The sequence below is a fragment of the Polychytrium aggregatum genome, assembly GCF_025602895.1.
Source record: "Polychytrium aggregatum strain JEL109 chromosome Unknown BJ171scaffold_21, whole genome shotgun sequence".
NCBI lineage: Eukaryota > Fungi > Chytridiomycota > Chytridiomycetes > Polychytriales > Polychytrium > Polychytrium aggregatum.
This window is the reverse complement of record NW_026516223.1, coordinates 348,128-367,931: the sequence shown is the minus strand read 5'-3', so window position 1 is coordinate 367,931 and position 19,804 is coordinate 348,128. Positions and strand designations below refer to the sequence as shown.

Here is a 19,804-nt window from a genome sequence, read left to right as displayed (position 1 = left end):
TGTCCAGCCCTTCCAGCTATTCCAGTCCTCTTGTCCCCGTCGACTTGTGCACCGCCCTCTACTCTGTGTTCTCCTTTCCCACAAAGCCGCAAAGCCGGCCATCGAGCAAACAGAGTGCGTCTTAAAGGAGAGACCAGACAACTCGATCCATTCAGTTTTGAAAGCCAGAGGGGCGGAATACAGCGCGACGCTTCTCATTTCTCGGTACATTCCTGTGGAAGATCGTCTTCCCGCATTCTCACCGCACACCCCCCGGCCGTCCATGTCCATATCTGGCTTTGCCACACACAGCGACCCTCGGAACTCCAACAACAGCCATCTACACACTTGCCCTTCGCCAAGGGACACGCAGACCGCCAAGGCGCTCAGAGCTTGGGAGGACGTGCGTAGCGGACAACAGCACCAAACTCGCCGCCATCGACCAAGATGGCAAACTGGCTGGCGCTCTTGGTCAGTTCTGTGTCGCTCAGGCTCGTGTAGTCGAAGCGGCCGAGAATGTCGGTGTATCTGTACATGTCATGACGTGACGACAGTCAGTCAAAGTTGCGACCGGCACGCACCGCCTGCTTGCTTCAATCAGCTGGATCAATCGCCCGGCTTCGAGCCATCACCAGTGCCAGCACCCGCGTCGCTGCAAAATCGTCGCTCTGGAACTTACCCGTCCTTGTAGTATTTTTCAGTGCCATCGGTGGTCTGCACATAGACCTTGACATAGGCCGAGGGAATGGGCACATACTCGTTGACCTCGACCTCGGCCGAATCGTCGTTCTGTGCATCAACCAGCCCCCAGGACTTGTTGCTGCTCTCAGACACAGGGTTTCTCGGCATCAGTGCTTGCAGAATGCCAACGTTCTCCATAAGGTTGATCGTCATCCGGTCGTCGCGGACAGTGCTTTGTCTCAGGATCTCGCCTCCGTTGGCGATAACGACCACATAGACATTGCCGCTGATCTCGGGCACGGGAACAAGAATGTCGCCCTTGTTTCCCGGCAGCTGCACCGTCTTGGAGATCTTGGGGCTCACCACAGTGCCTACGCTGTTCCTTTGACCGCCATAGCTGGCCGTCGCCCTGGCATCGTTTTCGAAGGGGGCGAACGAAAAGGCAACCTCCGAGTTGATGGGCCGCACCGTTATGGTGCAGCTCGAGACACCCGAGTACTGTATGGCGACTGCCCCGCGTCGAGCCTTGAACTCAAGCTGCACCTGGCCGCGGGCCTTCTTGAGAATGCGCACTTCGCGTCCGTCGGCGTCGGTGCCTTCTGGATCGTTGTCGATGGGGCGCTTCATAAAGCCGTGTGATTGAATCTCGTCGTACTCGCTGATGGTTTGGTCGACGGCCGTGAACAGGTCGCGCCAGAACTTGATCGCGTAGTTTGTGTACTTTTTGGCAAGGACTCTTGCTTGGGCAAAGTTGCTGGACGAGGTCGAGCAGTCCAGCCATCTGGGGGAGGCCACATATCCGCCGCAGGAACAGGATATAGTTGTGGAATGTCAGTAGCAAATCGATCGCTAATCGGCCACCCTGCGTGCTCTGGCTGGCTGACTGTTGGTGCCGTCCCGATCACCCCCGTGGATAGATCATGCCAATATGATGACTGGGGGGGGGGTTTGCGCGGACGGCCGGGGGGGGGGCAAATGCGACTGCCACTCCAACATTAACTTACGCCTTGCAGTAGTCAAACTGAATCTGCGACTCGAGCTTGATCTTGCCGAGCTGGATGCCACTTTCCAGATACGCAAGTCTCTGAGCAAACTCAGAAACACGGTCCTGGGCAGCAAGCATGCTCAGCAGATTGAGATGGTCGGTGGCCGAGCAAATCTCCACGGGCTTCCGGGCAAGGTAGAGCAAAAACTGGTGGTACGTCTTGGTGAAATCGACGTTGTCGACTCGTGGCCCCTTCCCAAGGGCCTGGACGCGAGCGTTGATCAAAGGCCAGTACTCGACCACAGGGAGCGTAGAGCGCAGCCGATCGCTCTCCTTGCCGTACCAAATCCACTGATCGGGGCTGGCCTGGGATATGGTGGCCTCGAGATACTCGGCCGCATCTTGCCAAACGCCATGCTTGATGCCGTAGCCCCAGACCGGGAGATGGAACTCGCCTCGCGATCGAAGCGTATCGACGATCGCCGTGTACTCGTCCTTGCGTCGCAGTCGCCACAAGATCCAGTCGAGATCGGATTCTTCGATCGCATTGCGTGTGTTGGCCAAGTAGTCGATTGCCTGCTTGAGAGTGCCCTCGGTGGCGATCCATTTCCACGGCTTGCCTGCGGCCGACTGGGACTCAACCGACTCAATCACAGAAACAGAGACCGGAGCCCCGTGAGCGATGATCTGGTTGCGCTGGTTGGCGGCCTCGATCGGGAACTGTGTGAACTGGCCGGGTCGTGGGAAGTAAAATTGAGTTTGGATGATCTCGGTCTTGTACGGCTGGATGGAGATCTGGTGGGTCTTTGAGCGGCTCGACCCTCCAACAGCCAAGGCGCCGTTGGGAATCTGGACGAGAACCGACAGCAAGAGTGAGGTGGAGGATGTGTCTGTTGATCAAAACGAAAGGTCGGCCCGTCAGTCAGAGGCTTCGATGCTTAGCAATCTGTTTCTCGCTCGAATACATGCAGCATCAATATCATGCCGCGCTGTAGAGAGTCAGCAGAGGCGCGATACGCACTTGTGATGGTGGCCTGGAGAGTATAGATGCGGCGTGTCACAAAAGCGCTGGCATCAACAAATTTGTCCATCAGTTCGCCTGTCTCTTCGTTCAGGACCTGGGTGTCATTGGGATCGACATAGTTCTGGGAGACGAGAACCGATGGGTTGATGTGCACAACGCCGCTCTGGATAAAGCCAGGTCGAGAGAGTGGTATGTGTCAGCCAAGAACACGGCCCTCGAAGCTCAAGCTAGCCAAGGAGTCATGTCTGAGGCGGTGGTTGCAGGCGATGGTTACACATGTGCAGTTAAACATGAGAGTGAGGGCCAAGTACCTTTAGTTCTTTGTGGAAGACCAATGCCGGCTGGGAGGTTCGGATCTTTAGATTGTTCTCCACACGAGCTACGGACGAGGTCGATTCAAATGGAATGCCAATCAAAGACAGTGCCAGGATTGCCTCTGTGAAGGAGCCTCTCAGGGCAGTGTCAAAGTTCTGCGGCGGAGCGGAGCGGGCCCAGGAGATCAACGGCTATCGGGTTAGTGCACAGTTGCAGGGACTCTTGCAGGCGATCTCCATTCAAAGACGAATCCAACTGCTGGCGTAGCGTACCGCGCTTGTGAAATCGGCAAAGCCGCTGCCGGTCCAATCCAGAACATCCTTCCAGAATTCGGACATGTCTTGGACCGTTTCGTGGCTGTTCTGCGGCTCGACATTCCAGTAGTTCTGCTCGACAAACTGCTGCGTCTTGGGTGTGGGCTCGTGCATCATTTTGCTCTTGAGGATCGCTAGTTGACGTGTGGCTTTGAGCTTCTTTTTATTTTCGTTGAGTCTCGTATCAGGCTGGGACATTTCAGGAGCAGAGCGGAAGGCTGAGAATCCCATGCTCTGGGCGACAGGCTGGCCGAAGCTGATCGCATCGGACTCGGCGCTATATCCTGGGGAGTCGGACAGGGAGTTGGACGATGTGGGAGAATACGACGGCGACGTAGGTGAATACGATGGCGATGTGGGCGAATACGACGGCGACGTAGGTGAATACGATGGCGATGTGGGCGAATACGACGGCGATGTGGGCGAGTGCGAGTGCTGACCAGTGGGCGGCGGCGGTGGTGGCAGAACAGATTCATCCACGGGAGATTCACCGATGCCCAATATCATGTCGAAGAGCTCGTCTCGTTGTCGAGCACGGCTTGCACCGCTGCCTTTCTGCATCGTCAGCTTGTAGTACTCGGACTCAAGTCGAGCTCTGGAGCGAGGATCGTTGGCGAGCTTGGAGAAGAGCACCCTCTCGGCAACGCTGGCGGGAGCGCCTATCAGCCAGCTCTGTCCAAGCAAAGCACATCCCTCGCAATCATCAAGGACCCAATAGTCTATGAATGTTTTGACAGCCTTATTGCGGACAAACGGGCGAACGACAGCTTCAAAGAATGCGGGATCCTTCAACTTGATGAAGACGTTGAGCTCGTGGCAAGCAAACTCGGTGTATTTGCCGATCTTGTCGCCTTGCGAAAGTCGATGCCATGTCTTCAGGAACGAAAACTGGCTGAACAGCTTGGTGTGTCGGCGACCAAGGGACTCTGCCAAGCGGTACAAATCGGCCCAGCTGTCAACGAGCGCAAACGACGACGACACGCTGATCGCAATGTCTTGATCCTTGCCCAGGTTGGTGGCGGTCTTGTGCTCGATAAGGTGATCGAGGACATTGTGTTTGGGCTGGTGTCGGACATCGGCGACTTTGAGGGCTCGGGACAGAGGCCAGGATGGCGATCTTCGGCTGACTGACGACAGGGTCGTGTCCTGCGCAATGATGGTGATTTCGTATCCCTCAAGATCGACCGGGAAGGATACCTGGAACGAGCCATCGACGCCAACGGGGTTGTTGAAGGACACCTGTCCAGGAAGGTCGAGAAAGTCTGGCGTGTTTCACTGCGTCAGTATCCATCCCAATCTCGGCTATGCCGATGCCAAGCATCGCTAGCACTTACCCAGGCATCTGTCGGCGACGCCACCAGCAAAGCCGGGAGCGGAGCCGTAGGTATAACCGCTTCCAATTTTTGCACATCGGGCAAAGCAGTGTGAACTCATCGGTGCTGGACATCCTGCCATCACAGATTCTAGGCCAAAGTCATGCGACTGTAGTTCATCCTATAAACCAACGAAAGAGAACGATCAGTTGTTGGCAGGCTCGAATCGACAATGCTGTTTGGATTTTGGCCAACGACGAGCCCCAATCGATTCACATTCAGCAGTGACCCGCTGGTCCTACCGCAGTTTTGGCAGCGCGAGGATTGAGCAGGACTCCGGGCTTGCGGAAGAGCGATCCGATCCCACGAGGGGCAGCCTGTCGCGCCAGAATGTACCCGAGCTCGGTGGGAAGATTGTGAGGCGAGCCGTACGAATTTGCCTTATCGGTCCAGGTAAGGAAGGCCGATGGAGAACCCGGTAAGACAGACTCAGTCTGTGAGGTGGGACTGAAGTACTGCAGCAACACATGAATCCGGGTCGTAGGGCTGTGATTGGACACTTTCCCAACAAGCGTGCCATTCTGGACATCAACATCCGAGAAGCGGAGGGCAGCCTTCTTTGGGAGCTCGCAAATGGAGTGATCCAGAAGCACGGCCCCATTTTTGTCCCAGTGCTCGGCGGCTGCACTGTTGCTGGAGGCCCCGAGGACCGAGATTCGAGCACGGAGCACGTTTCCCGAGGCAACCAAGGACAGGGAATATTCACCCTTGGGCAGGCCTTGGATGCGGGCAAAGTTGGTTCCAGTTTCGGAGGTGACAATATGGACCTTGTCAGACAAATCGCGAGTGTTCCATGAGGAGACGCTAAAGGGAGATTAAGCAGTTTGTACAAGTATTTGTCAGCACGCTATACCTTGAGTCATTCACGATGACTGAAATGCCCGAGCGGCGGCCATCGTACACACGACGAGAAGGACGCAAACCCCAGCTCAAATCAGGCGTGCGGAGGGCCTGTAGTGGTGTGGCACCGCAGCATCATATTCTATAGGAGGGCGATCAAACTAACAGATGATACTTACTCGCTTGCCCCGAGTTCCATCAAAGACCAATGGTAGGGAACGTCCGTGACATTCTTGGGGATCGGCAGATCAGTTATCTCCATTTCTTTAGCGATGATGTCGGGAATGAACACATTGGCGGCGTCGAACGACCAGCTGCCGAGCAGATTGTTGCTTTCAACCTCAACTACAGAGACCAGGCGCACACCCTGAATCTCTCTGAGCGGCGCAAGTTGGTTGCATCAGCATGTTAGCAAAGTGTCGCTGCGGGTTTACATACTCTGGTACAAGCCCACGATCGACACGATGCAGAGCAGTGTTAATTTACCCAAGAACAACTTTTCCTTCACTGTCGGTCTTTAGATGAGTCTCTATGGGCTCGCTATCGTAAATCGATTGGATGGCGACCTCCAGCGCACGATTGGGGACGGGCTCGCCTGCAAGGGGGGAGGTTCAAGTCCAATCAGGGCCGATTCACCGCGCGGCATTAGTACCTGTAGCAGTGTCCGAAAGCCGCCAAGCGCTGACAGCCCTGGGCACTGTGCCATTACCCGCGATCCCCAGAACGTAGACGACAAGCTTGTTTTCTTCGCGGCGCAGGAACGCGCACGCCAGATTCTGTGACATGACTCTGTGGATGGATGCAGGGATGTATGAGAATCGGTATACCCAGGGCTGCTTGCAGTGTGAGCCGTCTGCTGCATCAGCACTGACCCAGCAAAGTCCTCGCTATGAGTCAACTCGATCTTCTGGGCCGACTGAGACGGATCGATTTTCGTGATCTTGCCGCTGAATCGAAACTCGACATTGATCACTGAGGAGCAGTGCTATGTCAGTATTCACGGGAAGCATTGCCGCAAGAAAGGCAGCCCGATGCGGCACTTACAATCTTCGGGCACGACAAATTCGATGACGGGATCGCTTCCTTCGGAGAGCTGCAGGTCGAAGCTCTTGGTCCGCTTGACACCCAGAAGATCGAGAAGAGTGACCTCGACTTTGGCATCGCTGATAAGCTCCAAACTAGCAGGCTCATTGTGGAGCAGGTTGGTGATGTTGAGCGCAACCTTGGCTGTGGCCCCGCGCACAAAAGACTCCTTGTTGAGGATATAGGTGACATTCACATCGTATGTCTCAGTGACGCGACTGAGAGTACACTTCCTGGTAAGACCTTTGTGGGTTACGAGTGCACTGACGGTCTCGGCGGATGCCGCGAACGGAACCACAATCTCGCCGTTGGCTTCGGGCTGGTACAGCAGCAGCACAGAGTCGGATGTTAGTGGAGACGCGGCAGAGGTATCAGGTGGCTGAGAAATGCACGGTGCAGCCAACGTACAGCAAAACTTCGTCCTGATATCCATAGAGTCGACTCGCTCGTAACATCGTTGCCATCGTGATCAACCACGAGAATCTGCTGGCCAGCCACACCGACGGTAGCCTTGATGTTGAGGTCGCCCTGAGCTCAAGCCAATGGGAGAGTGTTGATTTAGGTTTGTAGAGCCCAGCACGAGTATTGAACCCCAAGAACGCCCACGCCATCTACGAGGGTGTGCTCTGTGCTTATCGACAAAGGCAGCGGCGAGAGCAGCGGCAAGAGCCGTCGGGATCCAGAGCTCTCCGAACATGAGACTAACCTTGTTGAGGACCGCTCTGCATCGCTGGCCGCTGCCAATGACCTCCACCATCCACGTGCCGTTGCCGTCGAGCCCTTAAGCTCGATCTGGCGCGCCTCGGCTCTGAGGGGATTCTGAATCGAGTATTCGAAAGTCAAGGACTGGGTCGGCACGATGACCGATAGGTCTCTGTTCAAGAGATTGCTTTCGTCTTCGTTTTGGTTGGCAACAAAATAGTCAAAGGTGCTGATTGAGTAAACGTTGACATGGATACTTGGGATATTCTTCACGGTCAAGCTCAAGTGGGCAGTGCTTTCGTGACTCTGGAGGACGCGGGGATTGGCGTTATGGGTAAACTCGAGCTGAGCGCGTTCAATTAGGGCATTCAGCTTGTTGGCGGGGAGCATTGCCGACCTAGCGGGAAGAAGAAACCCAAACTGAATATCAGATGATGGAAAGTGTGGGCCCTCGTGAGACAGAAGACACCAAAGGGCAACTCAAGAAGACTCAGGCCGCGAACATGGCGCCAACCATTTTTTGGTTTCGTCGGTGTAGAGAAGCTTGGTTTCGACGAGAAGATCGGTGAGGAACTCCTTGTCAAAGTAGGCTTCAAAGTCGCTGAGCGAAGCCTTTGGGTCCAAGAAGAGCTTGCGGAGATACGCGGGGACGACAAAGGCCTCCTCCTGCGGGGCGACCACGGGGAAGTAGCCCGAGTCCTTTGGCACATCAAAGACCACACACCGCAAGTAAGCGCACTGCCGACGCAAACCGATCGTGGACGATATTGGTGCGCTCAAGAGGCTCCTCTCATTCGGCCTTAGCACATAAACCTACCAGAAAATTCTGAGCGGACTGGTGGCTCAACTGATTGTACTTGCCGACCAAGTCCAAATACCTACAGCAGTGCCGTAGAATGGATTAGAGAAGGTAAGGCACAAGAGTGTATCGACTGTCGGTGGGATACGACTGGCTGCAGTGGGTCGGGGACTTACTTGAGAAGAATCTCCTTGTTATAATGCCCCTCAAGCAGTGAGGCATTGAGGTGAGCAAAGGCGACTCGAATTTTGAAGGAATCAAAGTTCTTGGGCAGAGTGCTGAGCCACTCCTGGATCTTGTCAAAATGGCTTTGGCCAAGCGGCTTGCGGCGGAGAAGAATCGGATCGACATGCTTGAGCGGCAGGGCCGTCGCGACTTTCTTGGGCAGGAGCTGCTGGATGTATGCAGCGGCGTACTCGTACTTGAAGTCGCTTTCGGTGGCCAAGATGTCTGGGTACTCCTGCTTGAGCTCAGCGAGTTGATCTTTGGTGAAACTTCCCAGAAGGTTCTGGGTTTGCATGTGCGGCAAATTTCTCCGTTAAATGCAATCCAAGCTCTCAGAACAGCGCCCTCTCTATCGCCACCAGCACCCTACGCCAGGTAACACGCGCACCTTGAAAAAGGAGATGTAGTATGCCCTCCCATCCTGCTCAGGCTCCTGCTCGACGAGACGAATGACATTGGCTAGGAGCTTGGGGGCGTGATCGTGCTTCCCATCGTAAAAGCTCCTGGAGTGCAGATCGAACGCTGGGCGCAAGCTGGAGAGGAGCTGGGGAAACTGCTCCGGATCTCGGATGTAGAGCTTAAAGATCGTCTCGGGCTGCAAAGACCGCGCTTCGGGGCGCTCAATAGACTCCTCGACGATCTTATCAATAATAGTCTCGACAGAGACGAGCGATGGATCAAGGACAGAGGGGATGGTCGCGGCCGTGGTGTCGCCGACCTGATCGGCGACGGTGCCGGTGCCCGGATGTGGGTGGTCAAGAACGAGACCAAAGAACTGCTTACAGTCCGCGACGAGTGACTCGGGGATCTCTGGCTTGCCGGCGACAAGCTGGGCGGCAATGAGTTGGTTGCGCAGAGCTTCGATTTTCGAGGACTGGCCTGTGCCAGAGTCAAGCTGCTTGAGGCGCCCGATGGCTTCGGTTGCGAGCGCAAGTTGGTGATGAAACTCGCTGGAAGGGTCGACGACATTGTCACCCGGGCGCCTTTGGGACTCGTAGGCGACGATGGCCTCTCTGAGATGGTGGAGGGCGGTCAAGAGAGCATGGTTTGGGGTATGGTCGGGCCAATGGGCGGCAATGGCCGCAAGGCGGTCCTGGCTGGAGACGGCCAAGACGTACTGCTCCAAGAAGGGAACAGACACAGAGTCCATGCTGGTGGTGCTGGTGGTGCTGGTGGTGCTGGTGGTGCTGGTGGTGCTGGTGGTGCTGGTGGTGCTGGTGGTGCTGGTGTGCTGGTGGTGCTGGAAGAGGATGGGTGGAGATGGTGGTGCTGGTGCTGCTGGAAGAGGATGGGTCCTTTTATATCCCTGTCGGGATCGCCTCCGAGGTGGCCATGCCACCATCTCGCTCCCCATCTCGCTCTGCGTCTCGCTCCGCATCTCGCTGTGCGTCTCGCTCTGCGTCTCGCTCCGCATCTCGCTGTGCGTCTCGCTGTCGCCCGAAACTCCGACAAATATGGCCAAAAGCGGAAGGAGCGTCAGGCTTTGTCGTTGCCATCGGTTGTGGCCGAGGCGGTGCGAACGGCTCCCTCGCCCTTCCTCCCGACTCTTCTTTTGCTGGTTGAGACAGACACCACACTGCTGCCGCACAACATGGGGCCGCTTGGACACTCGCTGCACGCATCACACGACGCTCATGCCGCCAGCTCATCTCCGGATAGACTGGACGACCAGCACTCCGAGTCCAACTGGAGCCGGAAGCGGCTGGCGCGCGAGCATCAAGAACGCTGCCCGCTGCTCAAGGTCGCCCACCAGAACATCGAGACCGTCCTGGGCTGGCTGCAAGACATTTACTACTCGGACCGCTATACCGCTGGCGAATACGAGTACCGGTAAGCCATGTCTCTGCCCCCGTACCTGTTGGGCTTGCCATTTGGCTAGAGCATCGATCAGCGGCAAAACGACGTCCCTGCTTCTGGGGCTCCGGCTGACCATCCCGAGGAACGGCATCTTGCTTTGCTGACCCAGCAACGTTCCAAGGGCCTGTCATGCGGCTCGTATCCATCGCAATGCTGGCAAGCACCGCACCTCCGCACACCGCACTAACCCCCTCGTGGCGTCACGATGACCATCAGACATGTTATAATCACAAAGGCGCATCTAGCCGCTGTTCCAAAGGAGTTTGTCGGCAAGATGCTCGCCGAAGAGCAGTGGCGAGGTATTGGTATCCAGCAATCGCCAGGATGGGAGCATTACATGGTGCATTTGCCCGAGCCAGTAAGTAGCCATGCCCGCGCAATCGCCGATCTGCGGCTGGTGGCTCGCAACGACACAGTGGTTGATGCCCCTGCGGTGTGGGCTTGACATGGCTCTTGGATTCGAGCAGATCCAGTGGCTGTGGGCACCATTTGATGCACTGACAGCATGTTGGGCTGGATATTAGAAGCGCGCGGGGCCGTTAACTTGTATTTGGTGCTCAAAACTTACTCAATTGTTACTACCCTGGGGTAACGCCAGTGGGTATTTGCTTTCAGACGCAAGCTCCCAGGCGCAAAGGAAAACTCCCCGGATGGCGGCACGGCCAAACATCCGATTTCCTACCAGCCATCCAAGATTGGACAGAACCAGCTGCCTCAGCCGGACTTTGGCATGGTCAAGGCACGCCAGGAGCAGCGCAAGCAACGTCAGCGCGACGTCCAGCAAGCAAATGATGAGCCCGAAAGCACCGGCCCTATCAGCAAGGGCTCAGACAAGGGCTCGAGCAAGCGCGAGCGACCAGCTCCGGCCGAAACTCTCCAGAGCAGCTTGGACTCTGAAGAGCCCATAGATCTCGACGATGATAGCGGGGTGTCCGTCCAGGATGAAACTCCCCAAGACCAAATCCAGGACATCAGAGATGGTCATAGCATTCTCGATGACGTGCAGGATGACCGGAAGACAGGCGAGGACTCAAGACATGCCGTCCTGGACAGCAGGGCCTCTAATGACCTTGCGCTCAGCGTCCAAGATAACAGCTTCCAGAGCAGTAGTGCCCAAGTGATCAACATTGATGGCGATGATGAGGATGATATCAGCGACAACAACGGTCCAGCCGATCCTCAGGCTCTCGACGCGCAAGGCGATCTGATCCTGCAAAACGATGCGCCGGCAGACGTCCAGAACGAGGGTACCCACGAATACAGAGTCACAAACTCTGTCGAGGAAGATAGTATCCTGGAAGACAGACCGAGCACGTGCGAAACCCAAGACGACGGCATCCAAGCCGACATTCAGGAGCACAGTGCACCAGAGGAAGGCGGTGCGGTCATTGATTGCGATGGTCCAGTTGCCATCGACTGTGACGATGCCGACATCCGGGATGGGGCCGAGTCCGATCGCATGGTCGTTCAGTACACTGTCGAAGCCAAGAACACCGAGCCTTTCGATGCCGACAACACAGACGATCCGTCTGAGGATGTGCAGGTTCTTGACGTGGAGGATGTATACAATCACAAGAGCGAGCAAGTACTTCGAGACCGCTCATCCGAGGAGCATGCTCGTCCATCGAGGGACTCTGCCTCGTCACCATCGGCCAACTCAGCAAATGGACACAACCAGCAGTACGGATCGGCCCAAATATCCCCCCGGAGCGTCAGTGACCTATCCGACGCTGTGATCGAGATACCAAGCATGAGCGAAACTGGCCTGGCATCGATGGCCCAGCCACACCAGACCACAAAGTCATCACGTAAGCGAGCTGCAGACACAGAGAGCCCACACGTTGGAAATCGGAGCCACACCTCGAGGCCAAAGCTGTCGCACGAATCACCCAGTCCTGCAAAGAGCGGAGTACTCAGGGATGCTCCAAAGCCAGGCAGCGACAAAAACAGTCGGAGGATCGCGCAACCAAAGTCTAAAATCCACCTGCCGCAACTGAGCATCCAAGCACTGGAAGATCGATCGACGGCCGTGCTGCGTCCCGGTCTTGGTGAGCGCGACCTGGCCGTTGTCGACGACGACATCGATCCGAATCTCCATTTGCGAAAGCGAGAACGTGACAAGCCCAGCAGCGGTCCCGAGGCCAGAGACGACGAGTTTCCGGACTCGACAGAGAGCAGCGAGCACGAGGCTCGGCGAATCAAGTCCAAGGTGACGGTCGATCTGGTCAGCCCGCTCAAGCTCGGCCACTCGCCCGAGCTGCTGTACTCCCCCTTCGTCGCCGGCTGTGCCCAATCGGCCGCGGCACCGAAGCCCACAGTGGTACATGCGAGCCGAATGTCCTTGCCGCCGGTGATTTCGGATGCCGCAGACCAGGCCGTCGAAGATCATCGGCCCGGTAGCCTCTCGGACTGAAATACCCGAATGCAGAACGCGAGAAAGGCTGTCCGTCCTCCTGCTTCCCAGCCGCACGGGTGGATCTCGACCGCGCGCAACTCTTGTCCGTCCTGTTTTTGGTCGCCTGGTGAGAAGAATCGCCGTTTGTGGACGCACGATTCCGAATACAATCCGATCCGGAGACCGCGAGGGGCCGCAGATGCTGTCGGGGGGGGGTGTTTCGAACTCGGCTCCTGCATGGCTGCTTGGGCAGCGGCTCTGGGGTCGCCCCGACACAGATTCCCCGTTCAGCATGATCTCGAACAAGGCCCTCCAGCCTCCGCGTGGGGGCGCCTTCAGGGGAGGGCAGGCAGACCCGCCATTTGCAGCCTTGCGCCCCGGGTGGTGCTGATCCCCGTCGTCGACCGGCGCTCAGCCCACGCATCCGCACGCAGGACAGACGAGGCCGTGCCGAGGCTGCTTCTTCAGCCCGCAACCACGGCCCTCACGGTCCGGGCAGCATGTCGCCGCGATCCAGGACAGGACAGAGACCGCGCTCGACCCATCCGTCATCCACGGTTGCCATTTGCCATTCGCCATTTGCCATTCGCCATCCGTTCGCCATCCGTTCGCTCGTCGTCCATATGCCAGGCGACCCACGCCACCCAATTTCAAATGGCATCCGCAAGCCGTTGTGACGCGTCCGCCTTGCTGGCATCATCGGAACGTTCCGTCCACGTGACACGGGGGTATATCACGGCATCGCTGCCCACCGCCATCCTGCCCACCTCCATCCTGTCCGCAAGTCGTTCCTGTCCGCAAGTCGTTCCTCCACCATCACCACCGCCGCCGTTTCAGCATGTCTGCCACCACTGCCGTTGCTCCCTCTGTCCACGAAGAGCTCCTCGACCACTCCGCCGACGAGCACGCCTCCCGCCGCGTCGTTGTTGTCGCTATCGATGGCTCTGGTAAGTTTGGAACTGAACTCGAAATCTAGTGCTGTTTGGCAGTCCGGTTGCCGTTCCATCACCGGCCTGTCGCCTAACAGCTCCGTGCGCTGCTTCCCCCCACAAATCTTGCGTCGATAGACCGGTCGCAGCAGGCCGTCGACTGGGCCATTGACAACATCCTCCGCGCCGCCCAAGACTCTGTCGTTCTGATCAACGTCCGCCCCTTGGCCGTCCAGCTCGGATATCGTAAGTTTGTTGGCGCCTCGATCTGGCTACACCCAACCGTGCCGAGGCATGGAGCATAGGCAGCAAGTCAAATGCGCCCACGCAGCACCACTAACGCCGTCATTGGTATCCGCAGCCACTGCCCTTGGAGACTTTGGTGCCGAGTACCAGAGCATCGAGGACGCCAATCGCGAGGCCTCGCACGAGTTGATCCGCAAGACCGCCAAGAAGTTTGTCGAGAAGGACGTATGTACACGCTTGATGCATGTAGCTGATGGTGGATCGCTTGCGAGCCGGGACAGTCGTTGGCAGCCCAAAAGTCGCCCGGGACCCGTCTGACCGTGCATCCATTTGCGACTCGCAGATTCCCATCCGAGGCATTGCCCTGCGCGGCGACGCCCGCGAAGAACTCGTCGCCAAGATCGATGAGCTCAAGGCCCAGCTGGTCATCATCGGCTCGCGGGGACTGAACACCGTCTCCCGGGCGCTCATCGGCTCTGTCTCGGACTACGTCGTCCACCACTCCTCCGCCCCTGTCATCGTCACCAAGTTCTAATGCATATGGTAGCTAACACGCTCCTGTGCTGCAGCTCAGATCCCGATTCGGCAATGAGCCGAGCAAACCACCGTCAGACGAGTGCGAACGAGTCGAGCATGTGTATGAGCGAAACGCAAGCACCCTTGCCAGCGGCATTGTGCTGACGGCTGTATGATAACCACCCGCGTCTAATGAAGTTGCATAAGCGGACAGTCGCTGGCCCTGCAGGTGGCTGCGGTCTGGTGGAGACGGTGTTTCATGGACGAGCGATATCCGTTGATAGGCGTGGATCATATCCAGGTTGATACTTGTGGATTTGGGTACGCAGTGGCAATTTCCCACCGCCAGAATTCTTCTATTCAGGGTGGCATCGCCGCACTGGATCTCTGGAGAGGGCACAGCTTGCGAACTCGGGCACCTCGAGGTTCCTGGACAAACGCCCAGTCAGCCACGATGCTCCATGGCGGTCCCAGGAGCCAAGACTTGGCTGTCTAGGCGTTTGTCCAGGAACCTCTGGCCGTGGATACACTTTATTCAGAAAAAAACGGGACAATATAGCCGTTTCCATGAACATGTAGTATGTGCTGTGCTTGCGTCAAGCAAAGCCACAAGAAATAGATCAGATCACTTTGGCAGCCTCCGAGTGAAGACCGCCGGTCGCTCTCCGGTCTCCACAATCGACTTGCACACTGTGATCATGTTGCGCGCCGCATTGACGTCGCGATTCCACACTGTCCGGCGAATGGTCATGGCCAGCGCGCGATAACATTGGGTAACAAAATATTCGATGAATGGTCAAAATCCCGGGTGTCCCGTTTTTTATTGGATCGCCTGTAACCCCTCCCCTCGTCGCTGCGATGCCCGGGTGTCATGTTGCATCCGCTTCCATCCGTACCGCCACACACTGCCACCGGCAATCCCGACACGGGCCGGCCCGTGATTGCATCCCGCTCGGCGACAATGCATGCAGCCGGAATGACATCCGCTCCCACAGCCCGGCTGCGTCGCATCGGCGTCGCATCGACGTCCGTCATCGCACCGCCAGCAGCCTTTGTCTCATCTCGTCCATCTCGTCCACCTCGTCCTCCTCGTCCACCTCGTCCATTGCCTTCGACACAACTTTGTCATCCCCAGGCCACTCCTCCTCTCACATGCCGCCTTTGCCCGAGACGCCCATATCGGACGCGGCCCGTACGTATCTGCACCCGTTCTGCGGGTGCTTTGAAGCTATGGTGTCTCGCCTGGAATCGAAGCATCTGGACCAAAGCGTCTGACTCGCTCTCATCCCGTCATGCACCCTCATCTCTGGCAGCGCGGGCCAGCATCCAGGACCTGCCGAACGAGGTGCTCCAGTCCATCTTTGTGTTGTGTCCCCCATACCAATTCTATCGCCAGCTACCGACGGTGTGCCGACTATGGAGATGCCTCGTCAGCAACCGCAGGCCTGTGGGTGCTCTGGCGCTTCGCATCCTCGTCGATGAGCTCGAAACAACGGTGCAATCTCAGCAAGGGCAGCTGATCCAGGTCCAGCGAATGCATTCGGGTGCCTCGCACTCGCCAATTGTCTTTACCTCGATCCTGCACGAGTTCATGGCCTCGCCCAACATCGACCTCAAGGGTTTAGTCTGCTCAACACCGAGCCTGTCCTCGAGCGACAGATTCGTCGCTCTCCGCTGCTCAATCACGGTCCCGTCGTCTTGGATACGCAAATGTGGTCCCGACCTGCTGGCCTGTCTCCACGAGGAGATCACCGTCAAGGCGCAAATTCCAAACCTGCGACTGATTCCGCATACGATATATCTGCCGCCGGTCTCGCCGCTGTCAACTTGCAGCTATGCTCCGCTGCTCTTTGAGGCTCTGCCGCCCGCGACGCTGTTTGCTACATTCATGCCATCCGATCCGCTTCCGTCCGTCCAGTCGCTTGTCCTCGTTACTTCCGGAGCAACCTTCAGCACGCAGCTCCAGCAGCTATCGCACATATTCCCCAACATGACGATGCTCTCGATCGAGACCCAGCACACCAGCCAGACTGTTCTTCCAGCCGCCGAGTTGTCGCACCTCGGATGCTCAGGGCTCGTCGCTCTCCAGATCGAGGAGCGCATCGAGTTCTCTGATCTCTCTGTGGTGCTTGCCCATCTCAAGTCGCACTGTTCGCGGCTCCGGCTGCTCAAGTACCCATTCCCACGGCTTGATGGCCAGCCGCCGCGGGTGCAATGCGAGATCGCAGCGCTCATCTCCGAGACGGCTCTGGTTTCGCTCTCAGCCCTCAGCAACCCGACTGCGTTTTTCTGGACGGCCCTGGCGAGCTTGGACAGGCCATGTCTGGCGATGCGCAACCTGACCCTGTCGTACACATGCCCCTCTGTCGAAGATCTCCGTGCCCTGGTTGAATACTTTGTGGTGTGCTTTCCCAAGCTGACCCATCTCAAGCTCATCATCACCAACCTCTTGAACAAGGAGCACGAAATCCAGACCCGCAAGGTCCTCAAGGGTCTTCGAGCTTTTGGAGCCAAGCGCAGATCGGCGGCTGGTCTGCAGAATTCCCCTGCGTCGTTGCAGGGCAGCCTGCGAGTCTTGGATCTGCGACTGGACTGGCGGAGTCTGGCCATGGGCGAGAAGCTCGAGTGGAGCCGCGAGTTTTTGGGCTCGAGTATGAAGGTCACCGTCGGTATGATATGACCGAACGGCATTGGATGCACCGCAGGCGAGCTGTCTGTCTGTCTGTCTGGAGGGGTCACCCACATCGCCGCCAGACAAAACGAAGCAAAGCCCGCTGTTTCAAGACAAGTAGCATTGTTTTCTGGATCACGAATACACATGAGCTGTATCGAGAGTGTTGCACTGGTTCTATTCTGCCAACAGATACACCGCCATTGCTTTATCCCGTCTGAGGAGCCACCAAGTCGTCTGCTGTCTTGCACTTGACGCAGGTACGGGTTCACCGCCTCATGGCGATCCTGGAGCCAGGGCCGCCTCATCCAGGGAGGAATCCCATGTCGCAGAGGATGCAGGGCAGTCCGCAGCAAACAGAGTCCGGTTAGTCGAGACGGGAGCCTCGATCCTCGATCTGGACGTTGCCAAGAGCCGGTGTCGGGCGTGGTTCGGTCGAAAGGCCGCGCAGCCCGACAACGTGGTTTAGATCTCCTTTCTATTCTCATGGCCGCATTCTGTTGATGCGCTTGGAATTTCGTTACAACACTGGCGGAGCCTGTCTCCAGTCGTCCGGTGAAGCCCCTTCCATTCCAAGTACTTCCAGAAATGCACATTGCGCTCCCAACACTGAAATCCCACAACTGTAGTCCAGCGAATGTGCATCTGCAATGACCCGATGCAGCATAGCACACAAGACTTCGTGCATGCATTTGAACGAATTTCCCAGCGCCATACAGCCACGGCTCGACTCCGCAGATAGTCCATCGGGTGGGCAACTGCCTATCCTCAAGGAGCAGCAATACAAAGAGGAACGAAACGAAATGAAACGAGCGAAATAAAGCAAAAGAGCACGGACGAGGGCAAACAAAGGACTGCAGTCCCGCGAGCGTCCCCAATCCAGGAGCTGAGGAGATAATCCCGATCCTTGGCCGTGAGTTGAAAGGCAGTCCAGTCCAGTCCAGAGTCTGACGCCGAACAAAGCCACCGACGCCACCAGCTTGTCTTTACCATTGTCCAGGAGGTCCCGGAGGCATTGCGCCCATGGGTGCTCTGTTGCGAGGGAGGTCGAGCGTTACAATCCGTTGTCATCCAATCCAATCCAAGTCAATCCAAGTCAATTCAATCCAATCTAGTCCAATCTCATCGAAGCTAATTGAATCTAATCGAGGCTAACTGAATCTCGTCCGATTCAATCCACGGCTCGCGTCGTCCGAGCCAGCCACATCCGGGACATCCAGCTGAGGCGCATTGGTGATGTCGAGCCAGGTCGTATCCGATGCAGTCCACGAACTCACCTGGAGCCGTAGGGCTCAGGCATACCGCGGTAGTCATCCCGTCGAGGGGAACGGCTCCGATCCCGGTACATCGGCGGGGCCGAGGGAGGGGGCGGGGGCGGGGGACCTTGATCGTATCCACGGTATGGGCTTCGGGGGGCGCCACCCATCCTCCTGGCATCATAGTCCAGGTAGTCGCCACGGCGGTCATCCGGGGGAGGGGGAGGGGGAGGGTAGTCCCTTCGGTAGTCGTCTCTTCGGTCACGGTCGTATCCCGGGAAGCCGCGATCCTCATAGCGCCGGGGCGGCGATCGGTAGTCATCATACTCTCGTCGGTCTCTGCGGTCGCGGAACTCATCGTACTCGGGCCGAGCTCGATAGTCGTATCTGCGGTCGTCATAACTACGCGCGCGCTCTCGATACTCATATTCACCGCCTCGTCGGTAGCGATCGTCAACTCCGCTACGAGGACGCTCCTTTGCTTGTCTAGGTAGCGATGCAGCCGGGCCACACGGATACAACGCAGTTGCATCATCGGAAAGAGAGGAGCATGGTCGTCAGGCACTGCTGCAGAGGATGGCGAGGGCCGCGCCTGTTCCGAATACGCCCGCCTCACTCAGGGCAGCCGAACAACACGGCATGGCACTCACTTGCAATAGCGGGCAATGTGGCCATATTCGCCACATCGGAAGCACATTCCGGACTTGACATCAGCACCCTTATGGTGGTTATCGGGGCATTCCCTGGACACAGTAGCGACGGAGATCCAGACGATCAATCACAAACGACCACCAAATCCAAGCGATCACCCAAGTGGCCAGCTCCCGCCCCGGGATTGCCCTTTGCCAGATCGGCATGCCAAGTCCGGGCAGCTGGACGCAGACAACCCTGCAGGATGCCGGAAAGGGGAGGATTGGCCGATCGATGCTTACCTCGCCCAGTGTCCCGGCTCTTTGCAAATATAGCAAGTCGACTCCCGGGCTCCCGATCTCCGGGACCACTGCACCGAAATGCGGTTTCCGTTGAAGATGTAGCCATCCAAGGTCGCCACAGCCTCATCGGCACCTCGTTGGTCCTCTGACGATGTGTATGGCAGGTTCGTGGGTTCATCCACAGGTCAGCCCAGCGAGGGATCGTTATCGTCACCGGCGCCCCGCTCGAGACATTCAATCGGCCCCCGTCCCATCGAGCACTCTCCTTGCCGCGCCTCGCTTCGCCGCTATCGGCATAAGCGGCTCCGGCCCCCATCAACGGCCAAAGTACGGCATGCTCGAGCTTCAGCTGATCGGCACCCACAAGCTGCGGGAAAACACCTACCGAACTCGATAAAGGCAAAGCCGCCGGGCTTGACCTGGCACAGAGTGACCTTGCCGTACTTTGCGAACAGCTCCTCGAGCTCCCTCGAATGGGTTTGATCGGAGAGGCCGCCGACGTACAGTTTGCCAACGGCATTGTATGGTGCCTGAGGAGCCGGCGGAGGAGGAACCATGGCCGAGGCGGCCTGTGGCGGCAGCGACGCAGACTCGGGCAGCTGGCTCATGGCGACAGGTGCAGATCCAGACAGAGCCTCCTCGATGTGCAGCCGAGGCCACAACGGCAAAAGGGGCGGCGCCG

The 19,804-nt window shown here is 57.5% G+C and overlaps 6 protein-coding genes across 6 annotated transcripts; 4 read left to right on the top strand and 2 right to left on the bottom strand.

Moving 5' to 3' along the window:
- Positions 1 to 365: 365 nt before the first annotated feature.
- BJ171DRAFT_582414 (uncharacterized protein) lies at positions 366 to 9,470 on the bottom strand (the record flags this gene model as incomplete). Its single annotated transcript, XM_053114182.1, has 20 exons — positions 366 to 507; positions 659 to 1,441; positions 1,665 to 2,535; positions 2,667 to 2,832; positions 2,981 to 3,139; positions 3,257 to 4,560; positions 4,633 to 4,792; positions 4,914 to 5,475; positions 5,691 to 5,888; positions 5,998 to 6,106; positions 6,221 to 6,300; positions 6,384 to 6,483; positions 6,556 to 6,913; positions 7,003 to 7,122; positions 7,210 to 7,220; positions 7,356 to 7,693; positions 7,811 to 7,995; positions 8,114 to 8,174; positions 8,272 to 8,603; positions 8,709 to 9,470. The coding sequence occupies 20 exons, from the start codon at positions 9,468 to 9,470 to the stop codon at positions 366 to 368; spliced, it is 6,801 nt and encodes a 2,266-aa protein (XP_052966118.1).
- A 441-nt stretch (positions 9,471 to 9,911) lies between these two features.
- Positions 9,912 to 10,622, top strand: BJ171DRAFT_424568 (cyclin-dependent kinase regulatory subunit-domain-containing protein; the record flags this gene model as incomplete). The annotated part of the gene is made up of 2 exons (XM_053107676.1): positions 9,912 to 10,150; positions 10,394 to 10,622. The coding sequence occupies 2 exons, from the start codon at positions 9,912 to 9,914 to the stop codon at positions 10,620 to 10,622; spliced, it is 468 nt and encodes a 155-aa protein (XP_052966117.1).
- BJ171DRAFT_127671 (uncharacterized protein) lies at positions 10,535 to 12,843 on the top strand. The gene is made up of 3 exons (XM_053105608.1): position 10,535; positions 10,793 to 11,985; positions 12,112 to 12,843. Exons 2-3 carry the CDS (start codon positions 10,908 to 10,910, stop codon positions 12,588 to 12,590), a joined length of 1,557 nt encoding a protein of 518 aa, XP_052966116.1. The 5' UTR covers position 10,535; positions 10,793 to 10,907; the 3' UTR covers positions 12,591 to 12,843.
- Positions 12,844 to 13,410: 567 nt separating this feature from the next.
- Positions 13,411 to 14,282, top strand: BJ171DRAFT_558772 (uncharacterized protein; the record flags this gene model as incomplete). Its single annotated transcript, XM_053113170.1, has 4 exons — positions 13,411 to 13,519; positions 13,640 to 13,747; positions 13,863 to 13,972; positions 14,091 to 14,282. The coding sequence occupies 4 exons, from the start codon at positions 13,411 to 13,413 to the stop codon at positions 14,280 to 14,282; spliced, it is 519 nt and encodes a 172-aa protein (XP_052966115.1).
- Positions 14,283 to 15,283: 1,001 nt separating this feature from the next.
- Positions 15,284 to 17,079, top strand: BJ171DRAFT_599573 (uncharacterized protein). Its single transcript, XM_053114941.1, has 2 exons — positions 15,284 to 15,455; positions 15,577 to 17,079. The coding sequence occupies exons 1-2, from the start codon at positions 15,416 to 15,418 to the stop codon at positions 16,941 to 16,943; spliced, it is 1,407 nt and encodes a 468-aa protein (XP_052966114.1). The 5' UTR covers positions 15,284 to 15,415; the 3' UTR covers positions 16,944 to 17,079.
- A 1,128-nt stretch (positions 17,080 to 18,207) lies between these two features.
- Positions 18,208 to 19,730, bottom strand: BJ171DRAFT_475372 (uncharacterized protein; the record flags this gene model as incomplete). The annotated part of the gene is made up of 4 exons (XM_053108780.1): positions 18,208 to 18,676; positions 18,841 to 18,933; positions 19,123 to 19,267; positions 19,508 to 19,730. The coding sequence occupies 4 exons, from the start codon at positions 19,728 to 19,730 to the stop codon at positions 18,208 to 18,210; spliced, it is 930 nt and encodes a 309-aa protein (XP_052966113.1).
- Between the last annotated feature and the right edge of the window lie 74 nt (positions 19,731 to 19,804).